The 21,029-nt window shown below is 28.7% G+C and overlaps 1 protein-coding gene across 9 annotated transcripts in view; it reads right to left on the bottom strand.

Moving 5' to 3' along the window:
* LOC129959082 (striatin-3-like) overlaps positions 1-21,029 on the bottom strand; it is a 173,061-nt gene that overhangs the window by 132,552 nt on the left and 19,480 nt on the right. For 8 of the 9 annotated variants that reach the window (XM_056071887.1, XM_056071888.1, XM_056071885.1 and 5 more), the window contains exons 5-7: positions 18,936-18,999; positions 14,566-14,644; positions 10,391-10,453 (exon numbers count right to left, since the gene is read on the bottom strand). In XM_056071887.1, the coding sequence (XP_055927862.1) occupies positions 10,391-10,453; positions 14,566-14,644; positions 18,936-18,999 (206 nt within the window). The remainder of the gene's footprint in view (positions 1-10,390; positions 10,454-14,565; positions 14,645-18,935; positions 19,000-21,029) is intronic. The other variant, XM_056071889.1, reaches the window with a different exon arrangement.

Below are 21,029 nucleotides of genomic sequence, written 5' to 3'. Positions count from 1 at the left end.
AGTTACACACAGACAAATTTTCTTCTTTCAAAATTACCATATCATTTATTTTTACATTATTTTTCTCAAAAAACCATTTATTTCGATTTTGAAGTGTACTTAGGTAGTTATTTGACCAACGTTTCCAAATCTGTTGTACAATTTTTGTTAGTTTTTGCCATACCTTTAACCTGTTATCAGGCAGTTCAGTTAAACTCGGTTCAACAATTGCTGAAATCGGACGACCAACAAGGAAATGACCAGGAGTCAAAACATCAAAATCGTTAGGGTCACATGATAAAGGGTAGAGGGGACGTGAGTTGAGAATTCCCTCAATCTGGTTAAGAATCGTTAAAAATTCTTCATAAGTGAATTTTAAATTACCCATAATTCGCTTTATATGATATTTGACGGCCTTGACTCCAGCCTCCCAGAGGCCTCCATGATTTGGTGCTCTTGGTGGAATGAAACTCCACTGAACACGTTCATCACACAAAAATTTACTCATATTATTGTTACTATTACTCAGAATTTTTCTCAGTCTCTTTAACTCTAATTGTGTGCCTACAAAGTTGGAAGCATTGTCTGAAAATATATGTTCAGATTTTCCTCTTCTACTAAAAAATCGTTTTAAAGCCGCAATGAAGGCTTCGCTAGTTAGATCTGAAACTAATTCAAGGTGACATGCTTTTGTGACCATGCACACGAAAACACATACGTAAACTTTATTGAAAACGCCTTTTCTCTGATTAGGATATTTAATCCAGAAATGCCCACAGAAATCTACTCCCACTTTGTTAAAAGGAAAATTTTGAGAAATTCTCTCGGTTGGCAATTGACCCATAATTTGTGAACAAGTAACGGGTTTTGCTTTAAAACAAATTGTACAGTTATTAACTAATTTCCTGCACATATTACGACCATTTAAGGGCCAGAATCTCTGTCTAACAATAGACAATAAAGTTTGTGGACCTACATGCAATTGTCTCTTGTGAGTCAATTCAAGAATCAAATTAGTTAACTTGTGATTCTTAGGAAGAATTATTTGGTGTTTTTTGTCATAATTTAAATTACTATATGCCAGTCTACCTCCTACTCTTAGTACCTTTTCAGAGTCTAGAAATGGAGAGAGATTTTTTATCTTACTTTGAGGGCTAACCATACCCTTAGTGGACAAGTCCTTTAATTCTGATTCAAATTCTACCTGTTGCACCAACTTCACAAGCGTAGTTTCCGCTCGTTGGACTTCGGATATCTTCAATGGTCCAGTTTGTTTGTTAAATGGTTGCTTACAATTATCGATGAACCTGTAAATATAACTAAGAACACATAAAATTTTTTGGAAATTATTAGATACAGAAAGAATTTTGTTCAAAAAACTATTGTCCAAAGTCACAGCCAAAGTTTTTCTCTCAGACGATTTTAGTTCTTCCTGACACACACTGTCATCACTAAGTATCACGTCATCATTTTTAGGGACAATGTTTTCTTCATGTAGGAAACTCGGTCCATTCCACCACTTCTCACAGTTCAACAGTGAGTCGGCGCTGATGCCTCTCGTAAGAAGATCAGATGGATTGTCCTTTCCAGGACAATGGTGCCACATATCTTTGTTTGTCAAGGATTGTATTTCCTTCACACGGTTGGCGACAAAGACTTTCCATCTGCTGCTGGAACCTTGAATCCAACTCAAGGTTATAGTGGAATCTGTCCAAAAGTGGTTGGTTGCTGGTATTTTCTCACTGAGGACTCTCGATACTTCTTTTGCCAATCTCGCAGCAAGTAACGCACCCATTAATTCCAAACGTGGAAGGGATAATGGCTTTAGAGGAGCCACACGGCATTTTGAAGCTAAAAGATACACACAAATTTTGTTAGGAGTTTTCAGTCTTAAATATGAGACAGCTCCATACGCTTTAATGCTAGAATCGGAAAATGTGTGTATTTCACACTCTGGGGGATTCTCACTATCACACTCAAGGACATATCTAGGAATCTGAAGTTTACCTAAGAAAGACGCTTCTGAACACCACTGTTCAAACTTCTCATTAACATCTGGCAGTAACTCTTCGTCCCAGTCTGTTTTACTTTGCCAGATTTCTTGAAATAAGATTTTAAATCTTATAGTGAAGGGGGATACAAATCCCATTGGATCAAATATTCTGCCTGCGGCCATCAACAAGAATCGTTTAGTATTTTTCCTTTTCAGAAGGAAGTCCAATAGACCTTTTAAATTAAGACTAATATAGTCATTTTGAGGACTCCACGAAAGTCCCAAAACACGATGTGGTTGGTTCACGAAATCGTTAATATTTAAATGGTCGAAATGTTCTGTCTGCCATTGTTTCATTAAATCACAGTCATTTGAAATCCACTTCCGCAAATTCATCCCTGCATCATCCATGATTTTCGCTGCTGTGTTTGACAAGTCAAATGCTGATGATACATCGTCTTCACCAGCGACAAGATCGTCCACGTAAAAACAACTATCGAGTGTCCGCACAGTAACGGGATATTGTTCCTTATATTTCTCAATATGGGTTTTTATAGTTGCGGCCAATAGAAATGGAGACGAGTTCACACCAAAAAGAACTCGATTGAATCTATACACTTGAACATCGTTTTCACTGTTAGCCACAAGAAACCTAACTGCGTCTTTATCTTTTGGAGTCAAAGAAATCTGGAGAAAGGCTTTTTCCATATCAGCTAAAATGGCTATTTTGTTCAAGCGAAAGGATATCAACAAATCAAAAATGTTTGGATTTAAATTAACTCCTTGATGTAAACAATCGTTCAGCGATAATTGTCCTATTTCATGTGCACTAGCATCAAAAACTATACGTAATTTTGTTGTTAGAGATTCATTTTTTATTATCACTTGGTGAGGAAGATAAAACACTGGGTTATTTGTTGAAGCAAACGGATTTGTTACCCTCTCAATTATCCCTTCATCAAGGTAACCCTTTAAAACTTTACAATACTCAGAATACAACACCTTATCATTTTGCATTTTTCTCATAAGACTGCTGAGTCGTCTTTTTGCTAAATCAAAATTATCGCTCAACTCATTACTATCTCTTTTCCACGGGAGTCCCACCTCATACCTACCATTTTTAAAACATATATTTTCCTTAAACAATTCTAAATTCACGTCCTCCTCACTAGTAATACCCTCGTCCTTGACACCTATTGATTCTAACTCCCAAAAGGTCTTTAATGTTGTATTTAAATCACTATCTCGAATTAAACCACAGTGCATTTTGTTATTCACCTCCTCATCTACACTTCCGCTAGCGACATATCCGAACACTGTATTTTGCAAAAGTAGTCGAGAATCTCCTGTATAAATTTGACCTGGCCTAAGCAATTCATAAAATATTTCCGCGCCTAATAAAACATCAATTTTTCCAGGAATATTAAATTTGTAGTCTGCCAGCTCAATATCGTTAGGTAAATCAATTGAAACATTAATCATTCTTGAAGGAATTAAATCGGTTATTTTTTTGACAACTAGCAAATTAAGCTCTTTTTTAAAACTCATATCAAGATTATTTATGGTTGCCATAACACACCCATTAACCGTCATTGATGAATCATTTAAACAAGATACAAGTAAATTAATTTTCTCATTCCTCAACTGCAATCTATCAGCACAATCCTTCGTTATAAAATTTGATTCGCTTCCTCCGTCTAGAAGGCACCTCACTTCATGTCTCGCGCCGTATCTGTCTCGTATTAAGCATCGCACGGTACTCAATAAAACTGTTTTTGTTTTGTTTTGCAAAACACTCGTAGCCACTACTGATGCATTTCTCTCGCTCTCACTTTGGGGGAAGGCAATATTTGCTGACCCTCCCTGACTGACGTAAGCATGTGCATTTGGATTCAACGGCGTCGAATCATTGGCTCCTGTTGCGGTTTGTGTCTGAGCGGAAGAGTTATCTCTTTTGGGATAATGAATTAATCTATTGTGCGGTTTCCCACAAAAACAATTTTTAGCTCTACACGGCTTCTTAACGAAACAATTTGAGGAAAAACATTTATAACATAAGCAATTAGTTTTCACGATATCTATTCTTTCGTCAACGCTAAGAGATTTGAACACAGGACACAAATACAGTGGGTGGGATTCCTTTGTTTTACAACTATTTACAATGCATTTCGCATTTTTAACGGAAGACAGATAAACACTTGAAGTATTTTTTGACCCACGACTATTATTTTGATTACTGACATCATAACGCCGCGGTTCATATTTAGATTTATAATTAGGTATTAAACTTTGTTCTCTAATTTTTCCCTTCGACGATATGAAAATATCGCATTCTCGACCTAACTCATGTGGTTTAAACCACGTCTCTCCTTGTTTTACGCCAATATGAGTAGTTAATTCTCTATCCAACGTCTCGATTATTTTATCTGACACTATTAATTCACAAATTGATTTTAAGTCTTTTACCTCCCGTAACTGACAATAGTATTCAAAAGTTGCACTCAATCTAGATGCGAACTGCACATAACTTTCATTGGGTAACCTTTGCGCCTTTTTAAAGTGATTTAGACATTCTTGGGGTGTTGGTTGAAACTCCTTTAACACTATGGCTTTAAGTTTATCATAATTACTCAAATCTTCTTCTTGAAGATAAACCATTAAATTACACGCTTTCTCTCCAAGGATATTTAAAAGAATTTCGGGTTTTAATTTCTCGGGAACATCTTTGGTTTTAAATGCCTTCTCAATCGACTGAAAAAATAAATTAAATGACTCGGCTCTCTGAGGAATCGGAATAGTTAGAGTTTTAATACTCTTAATCAAACTCTCTACATTACACTCTGTTCCGATTGTTTTAATGTCATTTTGTGATGGCTCACTCTCTCGAGATTGTTCACGCAATTTTGCAATTTCTAATTCCCTTTCTAATTGGGACAGTTTAATTCTCTCAAATTCTAGTCGATTTTCGTTTTCTAATTTTTCCCGCTCAAGTCGATTTTCGTTTTCTAATTTTTCCCGCTCAAGTTTATCTTTTCTCTCGTTTATTTCCTCAAGTACACAGTCAACAATAGTTTGATACGATTCTTTATCTGTTTTATAAATCTTACTCTCCTGTATTAACTTTCTTAAATCTAGAACTTTAGCATTATCAGGTATAGGTAATTTTAACTCCTCGGCAATAGCCTTTAACTCCTCTTTTTTAAACTTAGTAATACTCATTTTCACAAAAATTAACTCAATCACAAATGAAATTAATAAAACACAAATTAATTACGTCTTAAAACACTAGATATAACAATATCAATATCATAAAATTTGAATAACTAACCTCTCACCAAGTAACAATAACAACTGAATCTCCGTGAAACCCAAACTTGAACTCTGAACACAAGACTATCGCTTTCGTTTTCAATTAATTTTCGATGCACTATTTTCAAAATTTTTGTTCTTCGGTCCCAGCCACCTCCGGGTCGACGGACCATGTTATTTCGCCAATTATACGCACACATTTAATGTAACTCACAACACAAATCAGATGGCAGAGACTTTAGAACAACTCCATTTTATTCGCGTGCTTTCCACACACTCTCTCTCTCTCTCTACACAGCCACTCTCGCGTTACAGAATTATTTTCGCTTCACCTTGGGGGCGCCACCATACAATCATTTCACAACACCGAACAATTAACTTTATTATATTACCATTTTAAATCAGATAATTAATTCTTTCTTTATTTTAATTATTTTGTTCAATATTATTGATACATTATTTTAATAAATCTTTAAAGTCATTTCATTTCGTTTCGTTTCATTGTTTAAACAAAAATTAATCCCGCATCTTTTAATATTTTGTAAAGCGTTGTTCAGGTAATGTTTTTCGAAAAGATATCTCTATCATTGTTCACATCTTTTAAAACATTATCTCATGTTGGAATCTCATTTCTACGAAAAAAAATGCATGGATTTTTTGTCGAATACTGGATAAGGTAAAGTCATCATATTTTACAAGTCTTGAACATTTACCTACTGAACCTGGTCGCTTCTTTCCAAGGGTACTTAAAGGACTGGATGCCTTTTATTGCTTTTTTCAAGCGGAAAATTATTCTTTGTGAAATACCTGTAAGATGCGAAACTTTACCAACGATTTGATTGATAGAATCTTGAGGGTTTTCTTCTCGGAGTCTAAAATATACATTTAATATGTTTCTGCGTGCTGCACTTTTTATTGGTTTCCGTCGTCTTGAAGGTGTATACAGCGAGGTGGGTGAAAACACTTTTTCAAGCTTTCAGAAGTGAATAGAAAGGACGACTTGAATAAATGCTCAACAATCGAAACTAATAACAACTAATATGGCGAGAATGGAAAAGTACGAGTGATAATAATAATGGTTGTGAATTACTGTTTGTCTACCTAAAAGAATAGCTCCCGCCAATTTGTCTACGATAGTCTGTTGCCGTGGAAACAAGACCTGCTCTATTTTCAATAGGGGATTTAAAAAGAAAGGCATCCATGTTGGCTTACTGATCACCTTGATGACGTATTGGCGATTTTTTAAAATTGGTTTATAAAGAAGGAAAAATTTTTTTTAATATATTAATTATATAATAATATTTAAACTTTTAGACATAAAAATGAAATAGTAATGAATATGCAATAAAGATGAAAATTATTACAATAAAAAAGTAATTATTTAACTTTTTAATAATTGTTTAATATTTTCACAACTATTAATAATTATCAAGGACTCTAGATTATTAATACAATGACAGAACTTCGTTGATTATTAAACTTTCATCATGTATTTTCCAACAATTTCTAAGGCAAAACAGTTTTAAAAGCAAAATAAAATAAAATACCGTCTACATTTCGAAAATAATGTTCATTCAAGCATTTCAAAATCCTCTAAATCACTCTCACAAGTTTCGGTTTCTTCTGAATCAGAATCATCATTGGCATCAATTTGAAATTACAGTTCGTCCACTAAATCTTCTAACAGTCCATCTTTCTCCCAATAATTATTTTCAAGCTTTTCTACGTGTTTGCAATGCGCTGCCCATTCTGCCGAAGTAACTTCAGTGATAGCTGTTTGAAGAGGAGATTTCAGATTGTCCAACCTTAAATTGCCAGTAACATTTCGTTCCTTTATTATTCTTTTTACAGAGGACCACACAAATTCGATTGCGTTAAAATCGCAATGATAAGGGGGTAGTCGGATAACTTCATGTCCTTCTTTCTCTATTAAATTATCAATTTTATAGACAATTTTCTTTGGACGATTACTGTCTATAAGAGAGAACAGTTCCGCTTTCAGCATTTTTTGATCGCAGGGTATTCCGTTGTTTTTCAACCAGTCTATCATAACTTTTTTTGTAGAATACTTCGTTGGAGTGGGGTTTTCGACAGTCGTATGATACGGTGCATTCATTATCCATGCATACGACACTGTTTGGTTGCAAATTTGGAAGAAGCTTTTCCAACACCCATTTTTTAAAGTTTTCATAGTTAATTTGCCCGTGATAGTTGCCGCTCTTTGTTGATGCTTTATATACTAGTAAAGCACCCGTAAGGAAACCCGTTGATGACCCAGCATGAACAACCATAAGTCTATTTTTCGAATTAACATTTGCTGTAGCTCCCAAAACTGTATCATCTTGCCAACATTTCTAAAATGTCAAATTGCTGTCTACCCAAGTTTCATCAATATAGACAATCGGTCGTCCAGCTTTCCTGTGACATCTCATTTCTCTCAAATATCTGTGCTCCAAAAAACAATATCTGGTCTTTCCATGAGTACTTTTCTATTATTCACGCACTTCTTCCATCGGAAATTCATTGAATGTAAGACTTTGCACAATGTGTCTTTTTGCCACGAAAATCCAATTTTTTCTTTCAACACGGGTAGTAATTTTCTGAGGGATGGTACTTTCCTTTCTTTTATGTAAAAGTCTTGAATTGTTTGCCGTATAACACACTTGTCAAAGTCGTCTATTTCACAGTTTCGCTCACTAGGTTTTTAACGGTGTTTACCGGGTGATTTTAAAACTGTCGATGAGCCCGATGATGAAACTTCCTTTCTTATTTTTTTTTATTGTAGCTTCAGAAACTCCTGTTGCTTGAGAAGCCCTTTTCAGAGCCTGTGGGAGTGGAATTAAAGCAGATTTCGATGAAGCTTCATTGGAACAAAATTCCGCAACATTATATACAATTTTACGTGCCCGGATAAGCAAATTACATAATAAAGTTTTCGATCGCAGCGCCAGGATTTCCCTATCGGAGTTTTTTGGTGCTATTTTATTATGATTATTATTATTTTGATAAATCGAAACCGTATACTTTAATGTGTATGGTGGTCAAATTTTGTTATATTTCGTCCAGTACATAACACGCTACAGGGCTTTGAACACTTCCTGTTATTTCTTGTCACCCTATATACAGAAATATTAAAATTAGAGTAAAATCTTCATTTTTTAAGACGTTTTATTTTAGTTCTTGGTTATAAGAGGAAAAAATTACTTTTCATTAAATTCAATTAAATTATTATATTATTTTAAGTTTCCTCGTAATGGCAACCCGGACAGTTGCCTACACTGTCTCACCCTAATTATGCCACTGATCAAAGTTCATTGGCAAGTCTAAATTAATCTTATTAATACTTGCTATCGTCTGCAATTATTTCAATGTTAATATTATGTCAACCAACTTTAACAAAATGCATTTTAGTAAATCAGAGAAAAAGTTAAAAAAATTCAAATTTGACTTATAAACATCTTAGAATTATATAGCTTGGATTGAAACATTTATGTGTGTAACTGTCCACTAGCAGAAAATTTTAATTTTAGAAATGGATTTTAGTTTAGTACCGATGATTTAGTTTAGTTTAGAAAAATTAATATTAGAAATTCATGCATTTGAAATAATTTTAATTTATTTTTAGTATGAATGCATTTATAATCTCTCATTATTAGCAAAAATGCTTTCGTCTTAGTAAAAACCATATGGCAAGCAAGGAAAAGTAAACTGGGATCACATAGTGATCCAAAAAATAAATCGCAATACGATTCCTGGAGGTTGACGAGTAAAGTAAGCAGAGGGTGTAATTCTCAAGTACATAAATAAATCCCCTTTGTTATAAAGAGAAGTTTTTAAAAGAAACATTGTTTGCAATCAAATAAGAACTTAACAAAATTTACTAACACTATTTATTCACATTCAATTCTAAAATTATTTACTAAGCAAGATAATCAGCAGATTTTCACTCGTAAGGATATTATATCAATTAATTATAATATAAAATAATTATTAAAATATAAAATCAATTCTTGCATTTGAGAAAATATTTCCAGATAAAAATCACAGTTTCAAATTAGTAAATTTGTAATCGTATAACTTCTAAAATTATGACAGATATTTGTTGCAAATAAAAGAAAAATATATTTTCTGAAAAAAATATAATAATATAGACATAACTTTTTAGTTATTACATATTTTAGAAATGAAAAACATTAAAATTTATTTTAATTTTATAAAATGAATTTTCATCTGAAATTCTATATACCCTCAACAATTTCATTTATGTCTTAATCTCAACAGTAGGTATTACGAAAACTAGCCGAAAACTGTTTAAATAAACAGCATTTTAACACACTGAAATTCAGTATAATACAAACATCTGATAGGGTAATCAGCATTTCTGATTTTGATTTTTTTTCCCAGGCTTTTCCCTGTTATTTTAAAGTTACAGAAAAAAAAAAATCTAACTTTTTTCAGAAATATCTGAAAATTATTTTGCTTCCCTTTCATACTTAATTCCACCACGGATTCCCAGATATACATTATAAAGTTTTAGAATAATAATATTTTACCTAGTATTATTAATCAAGTTCCTATATGATCCACTACATTCACTTTATTAAAAACAAATATAACTTTACAAAGTTGCTAAAATAAAAAAAATAAATAAGAACCAAATTAACATACCTATAAATTGACCAGTTTATGAAAAAAGGGATCTTATAATGTGGGATAAAAAAAAAGAAGGGGGAGTAGGGTCTCAATTTTACACTGCCTAGGATCTTAAATGTCTAAATATGCCAGTTTTCAGACAAGAATTCCTAAAATATTAAATAAATTGCTTAAAATATTATATAAATTGCTTTGAGACTTCTGTCAGTTCAATTTTTTATAAAATAAATGGTGGTATCTTTAAAATGTCTTTAAAAGTTTATGAGATATTTAAAATGAAATAAAATGTTTAAAAATATGTGATTAAATTTTCTTATTTTTGTTCAAATATATTTTATATTTTTAAATTATTACTTTTTTTTTTTCTTCTTTTGAATAAATTCAGATAACTAAAAATGCAATGCTTCTAGCTCGATATTAACTGAAAGCAAACAAGAAATTGAAAAAAATACGTACTCAAACTTTGCACTTTCTCCAGTATCTTTTTTTCATCTAAAAAAAGTGCCTCTTCCTCTTTACCTGAATTTACATATAAAAAAAATTATAATAGTGCAGCTAATGAAAACAATAATATAAATGAACACATTATACAATAATATAAGTAATATATATTAAAGCCAAGCCTATTTTAAAAATATCAAGCATCAGCATATCTGAGTAGTTTGTAAGAATGTTTCCCTGAAAAATTCAAATTTTTCCCTTTTTTATGGTTTAAAAATGAAGCTTAAAATGTATCGATTTACAACAATCTGTTTTTAACGTATGCAAGATACAACTGTAGATAAATTTATTTCAATAATACATATTTTATAAAAATGAAAATAGTGATATTTTTAACAGGAAATATTGCTATTTTAATATAAAATTCCCAAAAAATATTTGCAACATTAATATTAACCATCTATCTATGCAGACACAGTTTACTTCTTTCATGCAATTTTTTTTTTTTTTTAAAAGCTGAAAATTGCATTTACTTCTAGTGTATTCCGATAAACTAACGTGCAAATATAATTTTCAAACAGATTTTCTGAAGAATGATTTCATTATAAATGGTTCACAGAAGACATGATATCTCAAATGCAGTTCGATAAAATGTCATGAAATCTAGTATTCGTGTATCAAATACATTTGAAAGTGTAATGGAATGTGTATTTTAAGATAGCTTTATTTAATCATGTTTTACAGGCATTTTCATAAACAATGAAGATTTTGGGAAAAAATCATTCACAACTTCACATGTTCAGAAAATACTTATTTATTAAAATAATTTTTATCTTATTGTATATTACATTCTCGGTAGTTTAAAAAGTATACATATGAAAAATTAAATATTTCCATTCTTTTTTTAACTTATGTGGTTTTGCTTAACACAGAAAATTTTTCTGAAGTTTTATTAACTAATTTCTTTCTTCAAAAACTTATAGTAATATATAAGTATTTTCATCAAATTATGAACTTTTAAGGCTGCATCATTTATTTGACACTATAAAAACTTTTCATGATAATTTTTTTTAATTCATCTTGGAACCTAGTTGAATACCTTAATATATATAATAAATAAATAATTTTACTATCCTAAATATATCTTATTGATCAATTCTTAGTATTAGTCTTAGCCATAACTTTGAATACTTAAAATTCAGAGTTGAAATCAGAAAATACAAAAATTAAAAAAAAATTTTTGGAATATTCTCACATCTGATTTTCTCCACAAGTGAGAATTTCATTTATGTGCTGTGGTTGAAGATATTTATAAAAGTGTGTGTGTGTAATGCAGAAAAATATTCTCGATTAGCATCAATATAATTTCTCAAAAAAAATCCAAAATAACTTTTTTTAATGGATAATTGTCACTGCTGTTTTTGCACTTTTGTAATTGCAAAAAAATTAATTATTGAGATTTCTGCTATATAGTAAAACCTGTTTATATTGATATTGCACGGGCCTAGAAAAATATTATAACAGATTATGATTATAGATGATTTGAACTTTTGTGCATGCAGTATCATATTAGTGCAAATGTACATACTTAAGTAACAAATTTTATCGCATATAATGATTCATCTTGAATGTATTTGCTGATATGAAATCGTATTACTGCTATCTTTGAAATCACTGATCTTTGATATCATTGAAAATGCATTTTCTTGCTTTTTCAGAAGTCACTGGCCTATTATTGGGAAATTTTTGCTCTTCATGTTGTGAAACCCTTTTAGAATAGAAAATTCAAAATCTTCATTTACTGCAATTTTTAAATCATTTTCATTTGCTGATCACTTTACATTTCCTAATGGCAATTTCAGAATCTTTTTGCTAGAAAAAAGTAGCTATCATCAATTAAGGAATCCCATACTTTTAGCAGCATCAACTTGCTTTAAACTTTTATCAGTTTCTGAATTTTTTTAAAGCTTTTTTTCATATCAGGATATATTATACTGCACCATTGAAGAATCAGGATTATAAAACATCAAAAACGAAATTCAAGGAACAAATAATGGTTGGGTTCAAATTCAAAGGGTTAACTGGAAATTAGCAGCTTCAATAATTACCATCTGAGACAAAGGAAAAAAATATATGCATTTGTTTCAATTGCTCCCCGCCTCCAGCAACAGGCTTCAATTTCTAGTCACAACTCCCTTCTTATGATTTCTTACTTGCATCATTCTGGACCAGGAAGTATCATTTTCCAAGAGGGAGGGGGGGGGGAGTGAATTGTATTGTACCAGTTTTTCAAAGAGAAAAATTTAATGTTACAAAGAGGTGCATCAAAAAAATGATTATCCCTGTATGCAAGTTAAAAATACACCCAGTAAATAGGAATTCCATCAGAAAAAAATAAAAGATATTGTTATAGGCAAGATTATTGTTATATACAGGTTTTTGCTCTATTGCTTTGGTGTATAAAAGTCAAACTTCATTAAAAATTTCGTTTTCTTCTTTAATTTTTTTAAATTTATTTTTACATATGTATATACATGTATAATGGAAAAAATACTGATAGAAAAACTCATATTAATTAATGAAATAAAACTCATTTGAGCTTTAAACTTTTAAAATTATATTTGTCTTGTTTCAAAATAAAACAGCCATCTAGGTACATATAAATATGAAATCTAACAATACTTTAAAATACAATCATAATACTTCACAAAACAATTATCTAACCCCTAAGACATGGGGAGAAAAAAAGATTAAGTTTTTACATTATTCAAAATCTTTAAAACTATTCCAGATTTGTGACACAATACGCTATTTAAGTAATATACAGCATGGAAAAAATCATTAACCTTTAAATTTTTCAAATCATTAATAATTCAACAAATTTAAAATGTTTATTTCATTGTTTATTGCAAATGAAAATATTTAAAGACTAAAATAAATTGACTAAAAAAATTCCAAATTTTCCTTATTTATTCGTCAGTTTAAATAGGATATTTGTGAAATTTCATATAAATAATACATCTAATATTCATACACAAATGTATCGACTTTTGATATTGAAGTGCATAAATTATATGGCAGTCCCTCAGCTCAGATTCCTTGCAGCAATTGACATTAATTAATGTCAAAATGATCCAGGTATTGTACTCTCTACCATATAATTATTTTCATGAGATATATCAGTCCTTTGAAGTAGATTTTGTCATTAACTAATAAATTAACTAAATTTCATCAGAAAGTAATGTACTACAAAAGCATTATGCTAGTACACTAAATAGAATCATGAACAGGAGTTTCAGAAATCAAAAGCGCAAAGCTTTAGAAATCAAAAGCTACAATGAAACCTTGCTTAATGAATACAATTAATTCTAAAACCTTACTTGCAATAAGAAATACCTGTTAAGCAAATAAATAAATAATATGGAATTCCATATTAAATAGAACAATAAATTTCATTCTGAAAAAAATACTCAAATTATATAGATTATTATTTATAATACTCCCCCCCCCCTTTTTTTACAAGGAAATTGTCTTAGGACATTTGTCTTTGACTGCATTTTAAAATTTGGTAGAAATAAAACAGCATTATTGTAGAACGAATTTGTAGAATGCATAGCTACTACCTGATTAGGACAATGCTTCGCAATATACAAAGTAATTATTTCACACACTTTCAGAATTTTATTTCACAAGAAGTTTTTTGTACTTCTGATTTTATTATTTCTTCTTCTCTTCCTGATCAAATCTTCTTTACTTTGAAAGAAAAAGCACTTCCATAAGTTCTACAATACTTCTGGATATATTCTTCCATCAGCTCACCAAAATCATTGCGATCCATCTCTAGCCTCATAATCTTGGAGATATAATCTCATTGATTAAGGCTTCACAGACACTTTAACCCCTCAGAATATTCACATTCGATAATGCTATCCAATCAAAACCTCTTCCCAGCAAATGTAAGAGATGTCTTCAAACAAGCACAAAACACAGACTGACACAAGCCAAACTAATATGTAGTGTCACAGTGTTTCCTTGCTGCATGTTCTGCACAACACCGATGGTCGAGTCATTTTTAACATTTTGTTTTACTCGTTATGCCAGTTATTTGTTATGCAAGATGCTTGTTAAGTGAAGTATGACTATATTACAGTCGAGATTTACATATATAAAATTAGATTCAAACTTCTTACCATTGTATATATCAATATGAAAATTTTCATGAAGAACTCTTGGGATATTAAACATTTCTGAAGACTCTGAGAAATTGCCCTGTAAATAGTTTTAAATAAAAATTTGCTGAACATAATTTTGAAAAACACAGGAGAATAAAATGATCTAATAAGTGAAAAATAAAAAAGTTCAGTTAAAATAAATGTTCGCTTAAATACAATAATAAATAGAAAATATGAATGATTTAAAAAATGTTCCAGATTAGAAAAAACGTTTCGTAAGCTTAGTTTTCATTTCTGATGATGACAGAAATCATGTATTGATTTATGTATAATAACTCATAAAACCATAAAGAAAAATATATTATATTTATATCTGACAAGTGAGCAACATTTATTTTAAATAAAAAATTTAATATTTATAGTAAATTTCATCCTAGAATGAATTTAGTAATAAGGTCTTTTGAGATATTATTTTACACATACACCCTCATACAGAAAAAAAAATATTTAAAATAATTTAGACTAATATGGATCAGATATATCGGTAAATGATCAGCTTCAGGATAGTGAAAATCTTTTTTTCTCCACTAAAAGGACTAGAATCAAACAATCAATGATTCTTTTTTAATGTTAATTAAATTAGTTTTTATTCATTCAGTATTTATTCAACAGCGGATTTCTGACTAGATGATCTGCTGGACTGAAACGCTGTGGACAGGTCAATTTTTAAAAAAAAAATCTTATTAGCAAAATGTAAAGTTATAAAAAATATAAATTCTATGAACTATAAAATAAGGAACAACAATGTGTGTTTACATTGCAACACTAAAATTATTAAATAAATTAAACTATAATTGATTATTTATAATATATTGGAATATTAGTAATTCATTTAACTAATTTATCATATCCCTTGGTAGATCCTATAAAATAACTTTTAATGTTATATTTATTTGAAGTTTATTTCCTTATAATCAATCATAATAATTAAATTATTTATAAACAATGAAATTAACTAATAGTTAAGGTTAAAGTAATTAAATTTTTGGCAAATTAAGCCTTTTCATTATTTTTCTTAATGAAAAATAAAAATTTTCACAAAGTTCTAAAATAAAAAAAAAAAAAAAATACTAAAACAAATCATTATTATGATGATTAAATTAAGAATGTGTTGAAATGAGAAATTAAATTGACCAGATATTGAAACAGCTATCTTATCTATATTAGTAGGGTCTATAAAATACCGAAACCCACCTAAAGGTAAAAATACTTTAAAATCTAAGAAGGATGCAATAATTATGTACAATAAATAACATTTAGTTTATCAGGGTTTCCACTCTTAGCAAAAAAAATTCAAGGACTTTCTCCGGGATTTTCAAAGATTTTAAGGGAAATAAAAAAAATCAAGGGCTATAGAATTGCACATTTCAGACATAAAAATGCAAATAATTTTATATTAAACATTTTCACACTGACGTTCAACTGCATTATTATTCCCTTCCTTATTACTTCTAGACTTTTAAACAAAGGGCACTAAGGATACCTGTTATACATATCTTCCAGTTAATAAAGCAAAATAAAGCAAAATTTACAGTTCAAACTGGATTTTTAGACAGCAATGCAAATGCTCTTACTGTTAGCCACTGAAAGTCTATTGCATATATCGATTTTGTGCAAACTACTATTGGGTGTTTACTTCACAAACATATTCACTTTCTCAAGGTAAAAATAAGTCAAAATTGGTTTTCCCTTCTCTCAAAAAATATCGGATATACATTTCACCTGCTTTTCAAGGACCCCATATTCTCCCATCAAAGAGTTTTTGATGACTGTGGGATTTATTTCTTATCTCCTATTTATTAAGTATATGCTTAATTTAGTTGGCCTTCTGTTATATTTGTTATTAAGAAACAAAAAATAAATAAACAGCATAAAATTTGTTAAAAAAGAAAAAAAGGGAGGGTTAATATCAGAATTTTCCTCTCTATCTGAATAATATATATAACTATTGAAGGTATTTGAAGCAAAAATGGAAATAACATGCCATTCAGAAATTGTTTTTATTTTCAAGGGTTTTAGACAAAAAGAAAATACTTCAAATGTTAATTAATATTCAAATGCAGAACAGGTTTTTAAACTTTACATCTGAAGCAAATACTTGACATTTTTAATGGATATAAACTGGCATTCTTCACAAATTTCAAGATTAGTTCCGAAGTCATGCTACCATCATTTTTCAGATATCTATAAAGTGATTTCAATGTAATGTTGAGAAAAAGCAAAAGGTTAAATCCTTTAAAATTCAATTTCATTACAATTATCAATCGACAAATTCTGCCTGTTAAACCTGTGTATTTATGGATTGTTTTAGAGATTAAATTTTTGCAATATTTATTTTTACAAATGTTAATATTTATTATTTACATAAATAGCAGCATATAATTAAATACTATGTTTATCAAGATAATGTTTAGCAATGCCTTTAATAGTATGTTTAATACATAATTTAAATTTAAATATATATCTCAAATGATAGTAACAGCAAAACTATCATTGAAAACAATCCAATTTTTTAATCTGTTTCATTTCCAAAATATTAATTCAAACTATTCAAAAATAAGCTGCACTTAAATTAAATAAAAATGAAGTATTGATTTTTAGAGTAGAGCTTCCAGTATTTTCAATAGTGTTTTTGAATTTGTGAGCAATTAAAACCTGCCATCTGACTGGAGTTGTGGTATCAACTTGGCTACAATAACTTTAAACAGCATTAAAATTCAGATGTTAATTAACAACAAAAAAAGATATACATTTCAAAACAACTAGTCAATAAAAGTATTCGATTCATAAAAATAGAAAATTCTTCGAATTCCAAATTTTTTAAAATATAAAATTAATGCACAAGTATCGTATTGAAAAAGCTTAGTAAAGTAGTAGAAAACATGACTAATTTTTTTTTTTTTTTTACTGATTTTATTTAAGCCATCCTATTATCAAATTGGTTTCTTTTATAAATAATATGATATTTCACGAAAATGGAAAATACAATAAATGTGTGCAAATAGATGTTTTAATTCATTTTCACAAATGAAAAGTAAATATTCTTTTTTTATTTCATGTTCATAACTTTCATGATAAAAATTTTAAATAATAAAGTAACTATTTTATTTAAAACAATACTTTTGGAGAACTTATAATATGAGCTTAAATAATACCTAACACATTATAAAAAATTAAAATATCATATACAAGATAATGCTGAAAATTTCACACTATACTGTAACAAAAAAAAAATTTTTAATAATAACATAACTATAAAACTTACCTAAAACAACAGGATTCAAAGTTTGTATAGCAGAATTAAATATTAAACAAACTTACCTTTAAAATTCAAATAGTTTTCAATTAAAACATTTAATAAAACTTAGTAATTTATAATTTAGTAAATTCAATCTAAGTAAAAATTATTTAGATTGAATTTCTGAGAAAACCATAATAATCAATGGGAATTATACTAACAAATTTTCAACAAAATAACAAATAAAATTGTAAAATAAATTTTCATATAAACTAAAAAAAAATCATTAAATGGAAGAAGTTTCTTCTCTTAATAAAATTTTAACAATATAATGTCTGAATGAAAAATGCATTAAGTGTAAATTAACAATAAAAATTAGAAATTCAATGACAATCATAAAAAAAATGCTTGCAATCAAATATGCATGAAAAAAAAATTAAACAAGTCTACTTCACAATATATCATCTCATTTAAAATTGACTACTTATTTCAATTTAAAAAAATCTACTGTACTCATATGCAGAATGGATAAATGAAGTAAAATTTGTTCATGAACTTTGAACAAAGTATGTTTTTAAAAGAACTTATAATCAAATAAATAAATTTTATAAATAAATATTTTAATAAAAATTATCAGACAGTATTAATTACACCCAATATATTTGAATATTTATTAAGATAAACTCTAAATTTTTTAAAAGTTTCAAAAAGTTGTTTTGAAAGTATGTTTGGTATAAATATGCCAAAAATAATAATAATAATAAAAAAGATTTCTGATAAAGAAATGGTTTGTGATATGCTAAGCTTCCAAATAGTTGAAGAATCTTTCTCCATTTTTAATGTTCAATATCAGTCAGAAAATTAAAAACTTAATTGCAATTTTAAGCTGCAAATATTGTTCTGATTGCAAAGGTTCGATCATTTATTTAAAAGTATGGGTTTCAAAAGAAAAAGAAATTTAAAAGTTCAGTTACTGAATCTATAGAAATATAAAATTCAAGGAATAATAATTTGTTATGAAAAATATATTTTCAATGATTCACAAAGCTGAAAACAAATATCAATTTCAAAAGAGAAATTAGCATATTACCTTGAGCCAATTTGACAAAGTCGTATAAGCTCTTTTTGAAAGTTTTACTCTCATTCTGGATAGACTAAAAGAATTGGAAAATTTAACAAATTTTAAAAATGATGCAAAAAACAGTTACTTCTCAGAAAATCATGCAAAAAGATAGTAAAAAAGAATTTGCTTTAACTCTTAAACAATAAACAAATAGGAATGATAATTTAAAATTTCCAGCACTTCAAAGTTTACAAGTGTTAATTTTTACCAAATGTTTTACTTTTGATTGAATTCTAAAATATTAATGTCAAAAAGAAAAACAGATATATTCTAGAAAATAATTACATAATATAATTTTTTGCAAGAAAACATCAATTTTTTGAATAATTTAAATTATAATCATTTTGTTTAGTGGAAAAATTAAATTTAAAGAAATTCAAGTAAAAATGGAATATTCTTGGTAAAAAACATAAATCAAAAATTAATTTTAAAACAATAGTTGAAACTTTTGAATTGCTAAATATTTATCTAGGCTAAAGTGAATTAATTTCTTAACATGAATTGTATCTTTAAAAGATCAAATTAATGATGTACTTACCAAAATTGCCAAATATAATAAGAATTATAAACTGAATGAACTGACCTGTATTAATGTCCTGTCTGATAATATTTTTAGTAATATATATAATTAAGTGAAATTGAACAGAGATTCTAGCTAATTTCAATTATTATTTTTAGTTCATTGGTTTTCATCATAGAGAAACAACAAAAATAAAAATTACAACATATTTTAAACATAAAAATTTAATGAAAAAGAATAGCTTGCATATCTTTATTCACATAAATTTTTATTAATACGTTATTTGAGTTTGAAATTTTCATTTTTTCAGATATTTCTCTTTAGCATTAAAAAAACAAAAATCAACCTAAGAATTTAAACAGAATCTCAATATAATAACTATAAATTAGTATTTTTGAGAGTTTCAAAATCTCAAATTTCATAAAAGGTTAACTATTAAAGTCAAATAATTAATGTTTCAAAATTTCAATAAAATTACATTGCAAAGAATTTTTTAAATTTATACTTTAGATGTCAATCTTTTTTTCTTATTTGTTTTTAATAAAAAGAAAATAAATCACTATTTCAATAACTGAAGTAAATAAATTATGATATTTAATGTTTGATAAATTTAGTATAACTAGAATATTTTATGAAACAAAAATTATAACATCCACATGCTAGTAAAAAAGAGTCTTAATATCAAAAACAGATATAGCAATATCGATGAATGAAAATGCAATATATTTATCTTCATTTCTTATGTAAATCAAAATTAAAAATGTGCATTACTGCTGAATAATGCTATAATAAAAATTAAAAACACGCATAATAGGAATTTTTAAATTAAGGTTTACGATACCATGAACTTCGTTGGTCACAAATGTTTTAACATTTATGAAGAATGTTATGAATGAAGATTCTAGATTTTCGTAAGGATCTGAAGTGCCTCGTACAGATTTTCAGGGAAAGAAGCTTCACATATTAGAGCATAGATGAAATAATAAGGGATTTTAATAGGGGATTAAATCTAATATGTGTCATTAATAGAAGAACATTTTATAGGGAAAATATAAAGCAAATACCATGGTGGAATTCAAATCTAGAAATAATGCCTAATAAGGTGGGAGCATTACGTAGATGTTTTTAAAGCGGAAGAAATCCTGAAAGTCGCATTAAAAGGCAAATATTGATGAAAAGAGAATCAGCAAAATATAAACAAATGATTAAAAAAGCCAAACAAGATTGTTTAAAAAAATTTATACAGGATAACTTTTAAAAACCAAGCAGGTATAATCAAAAATATCAAGACTCTACCCACAAAATAAACCAAATTAGGAAAGATACTGGAGAGTATACATCAACAGTCCAAGACAGTTTTGATTATATAATTCAAAAACAATTTCCAAGTATTCTTGAGGTAGAAGAAAGGGACTATTATCACTCTTTAGAAGAAGAATTGCAAGAATTTACCGTCATGGAAATAAAAAAAAATGAAAACAGGCTGCTCCAGGTCACAATGGATGGACAGTTGAATTTATTGCAGACAAAGAATGGTTTAC

The sequence above is a fragment of the Argiope bruennichi genome, chromosome X1 (assembly GCF_947563725.1).
Source record: "Argiope bruennichi chromosome X1, qqArgBrue1.1, whole genome shotgun sequence".
NCBI lineage: Eukaryota > Metazoa > Arthropoda > Arachnida > Araneae > Araneidae > Argiope > Argiope bruennichi.
The sequence above is the reverse complement of the archived record's forward strand: the minus strand, read 5'-3'. Positions and strand labels throughout refer to the sequence as shown.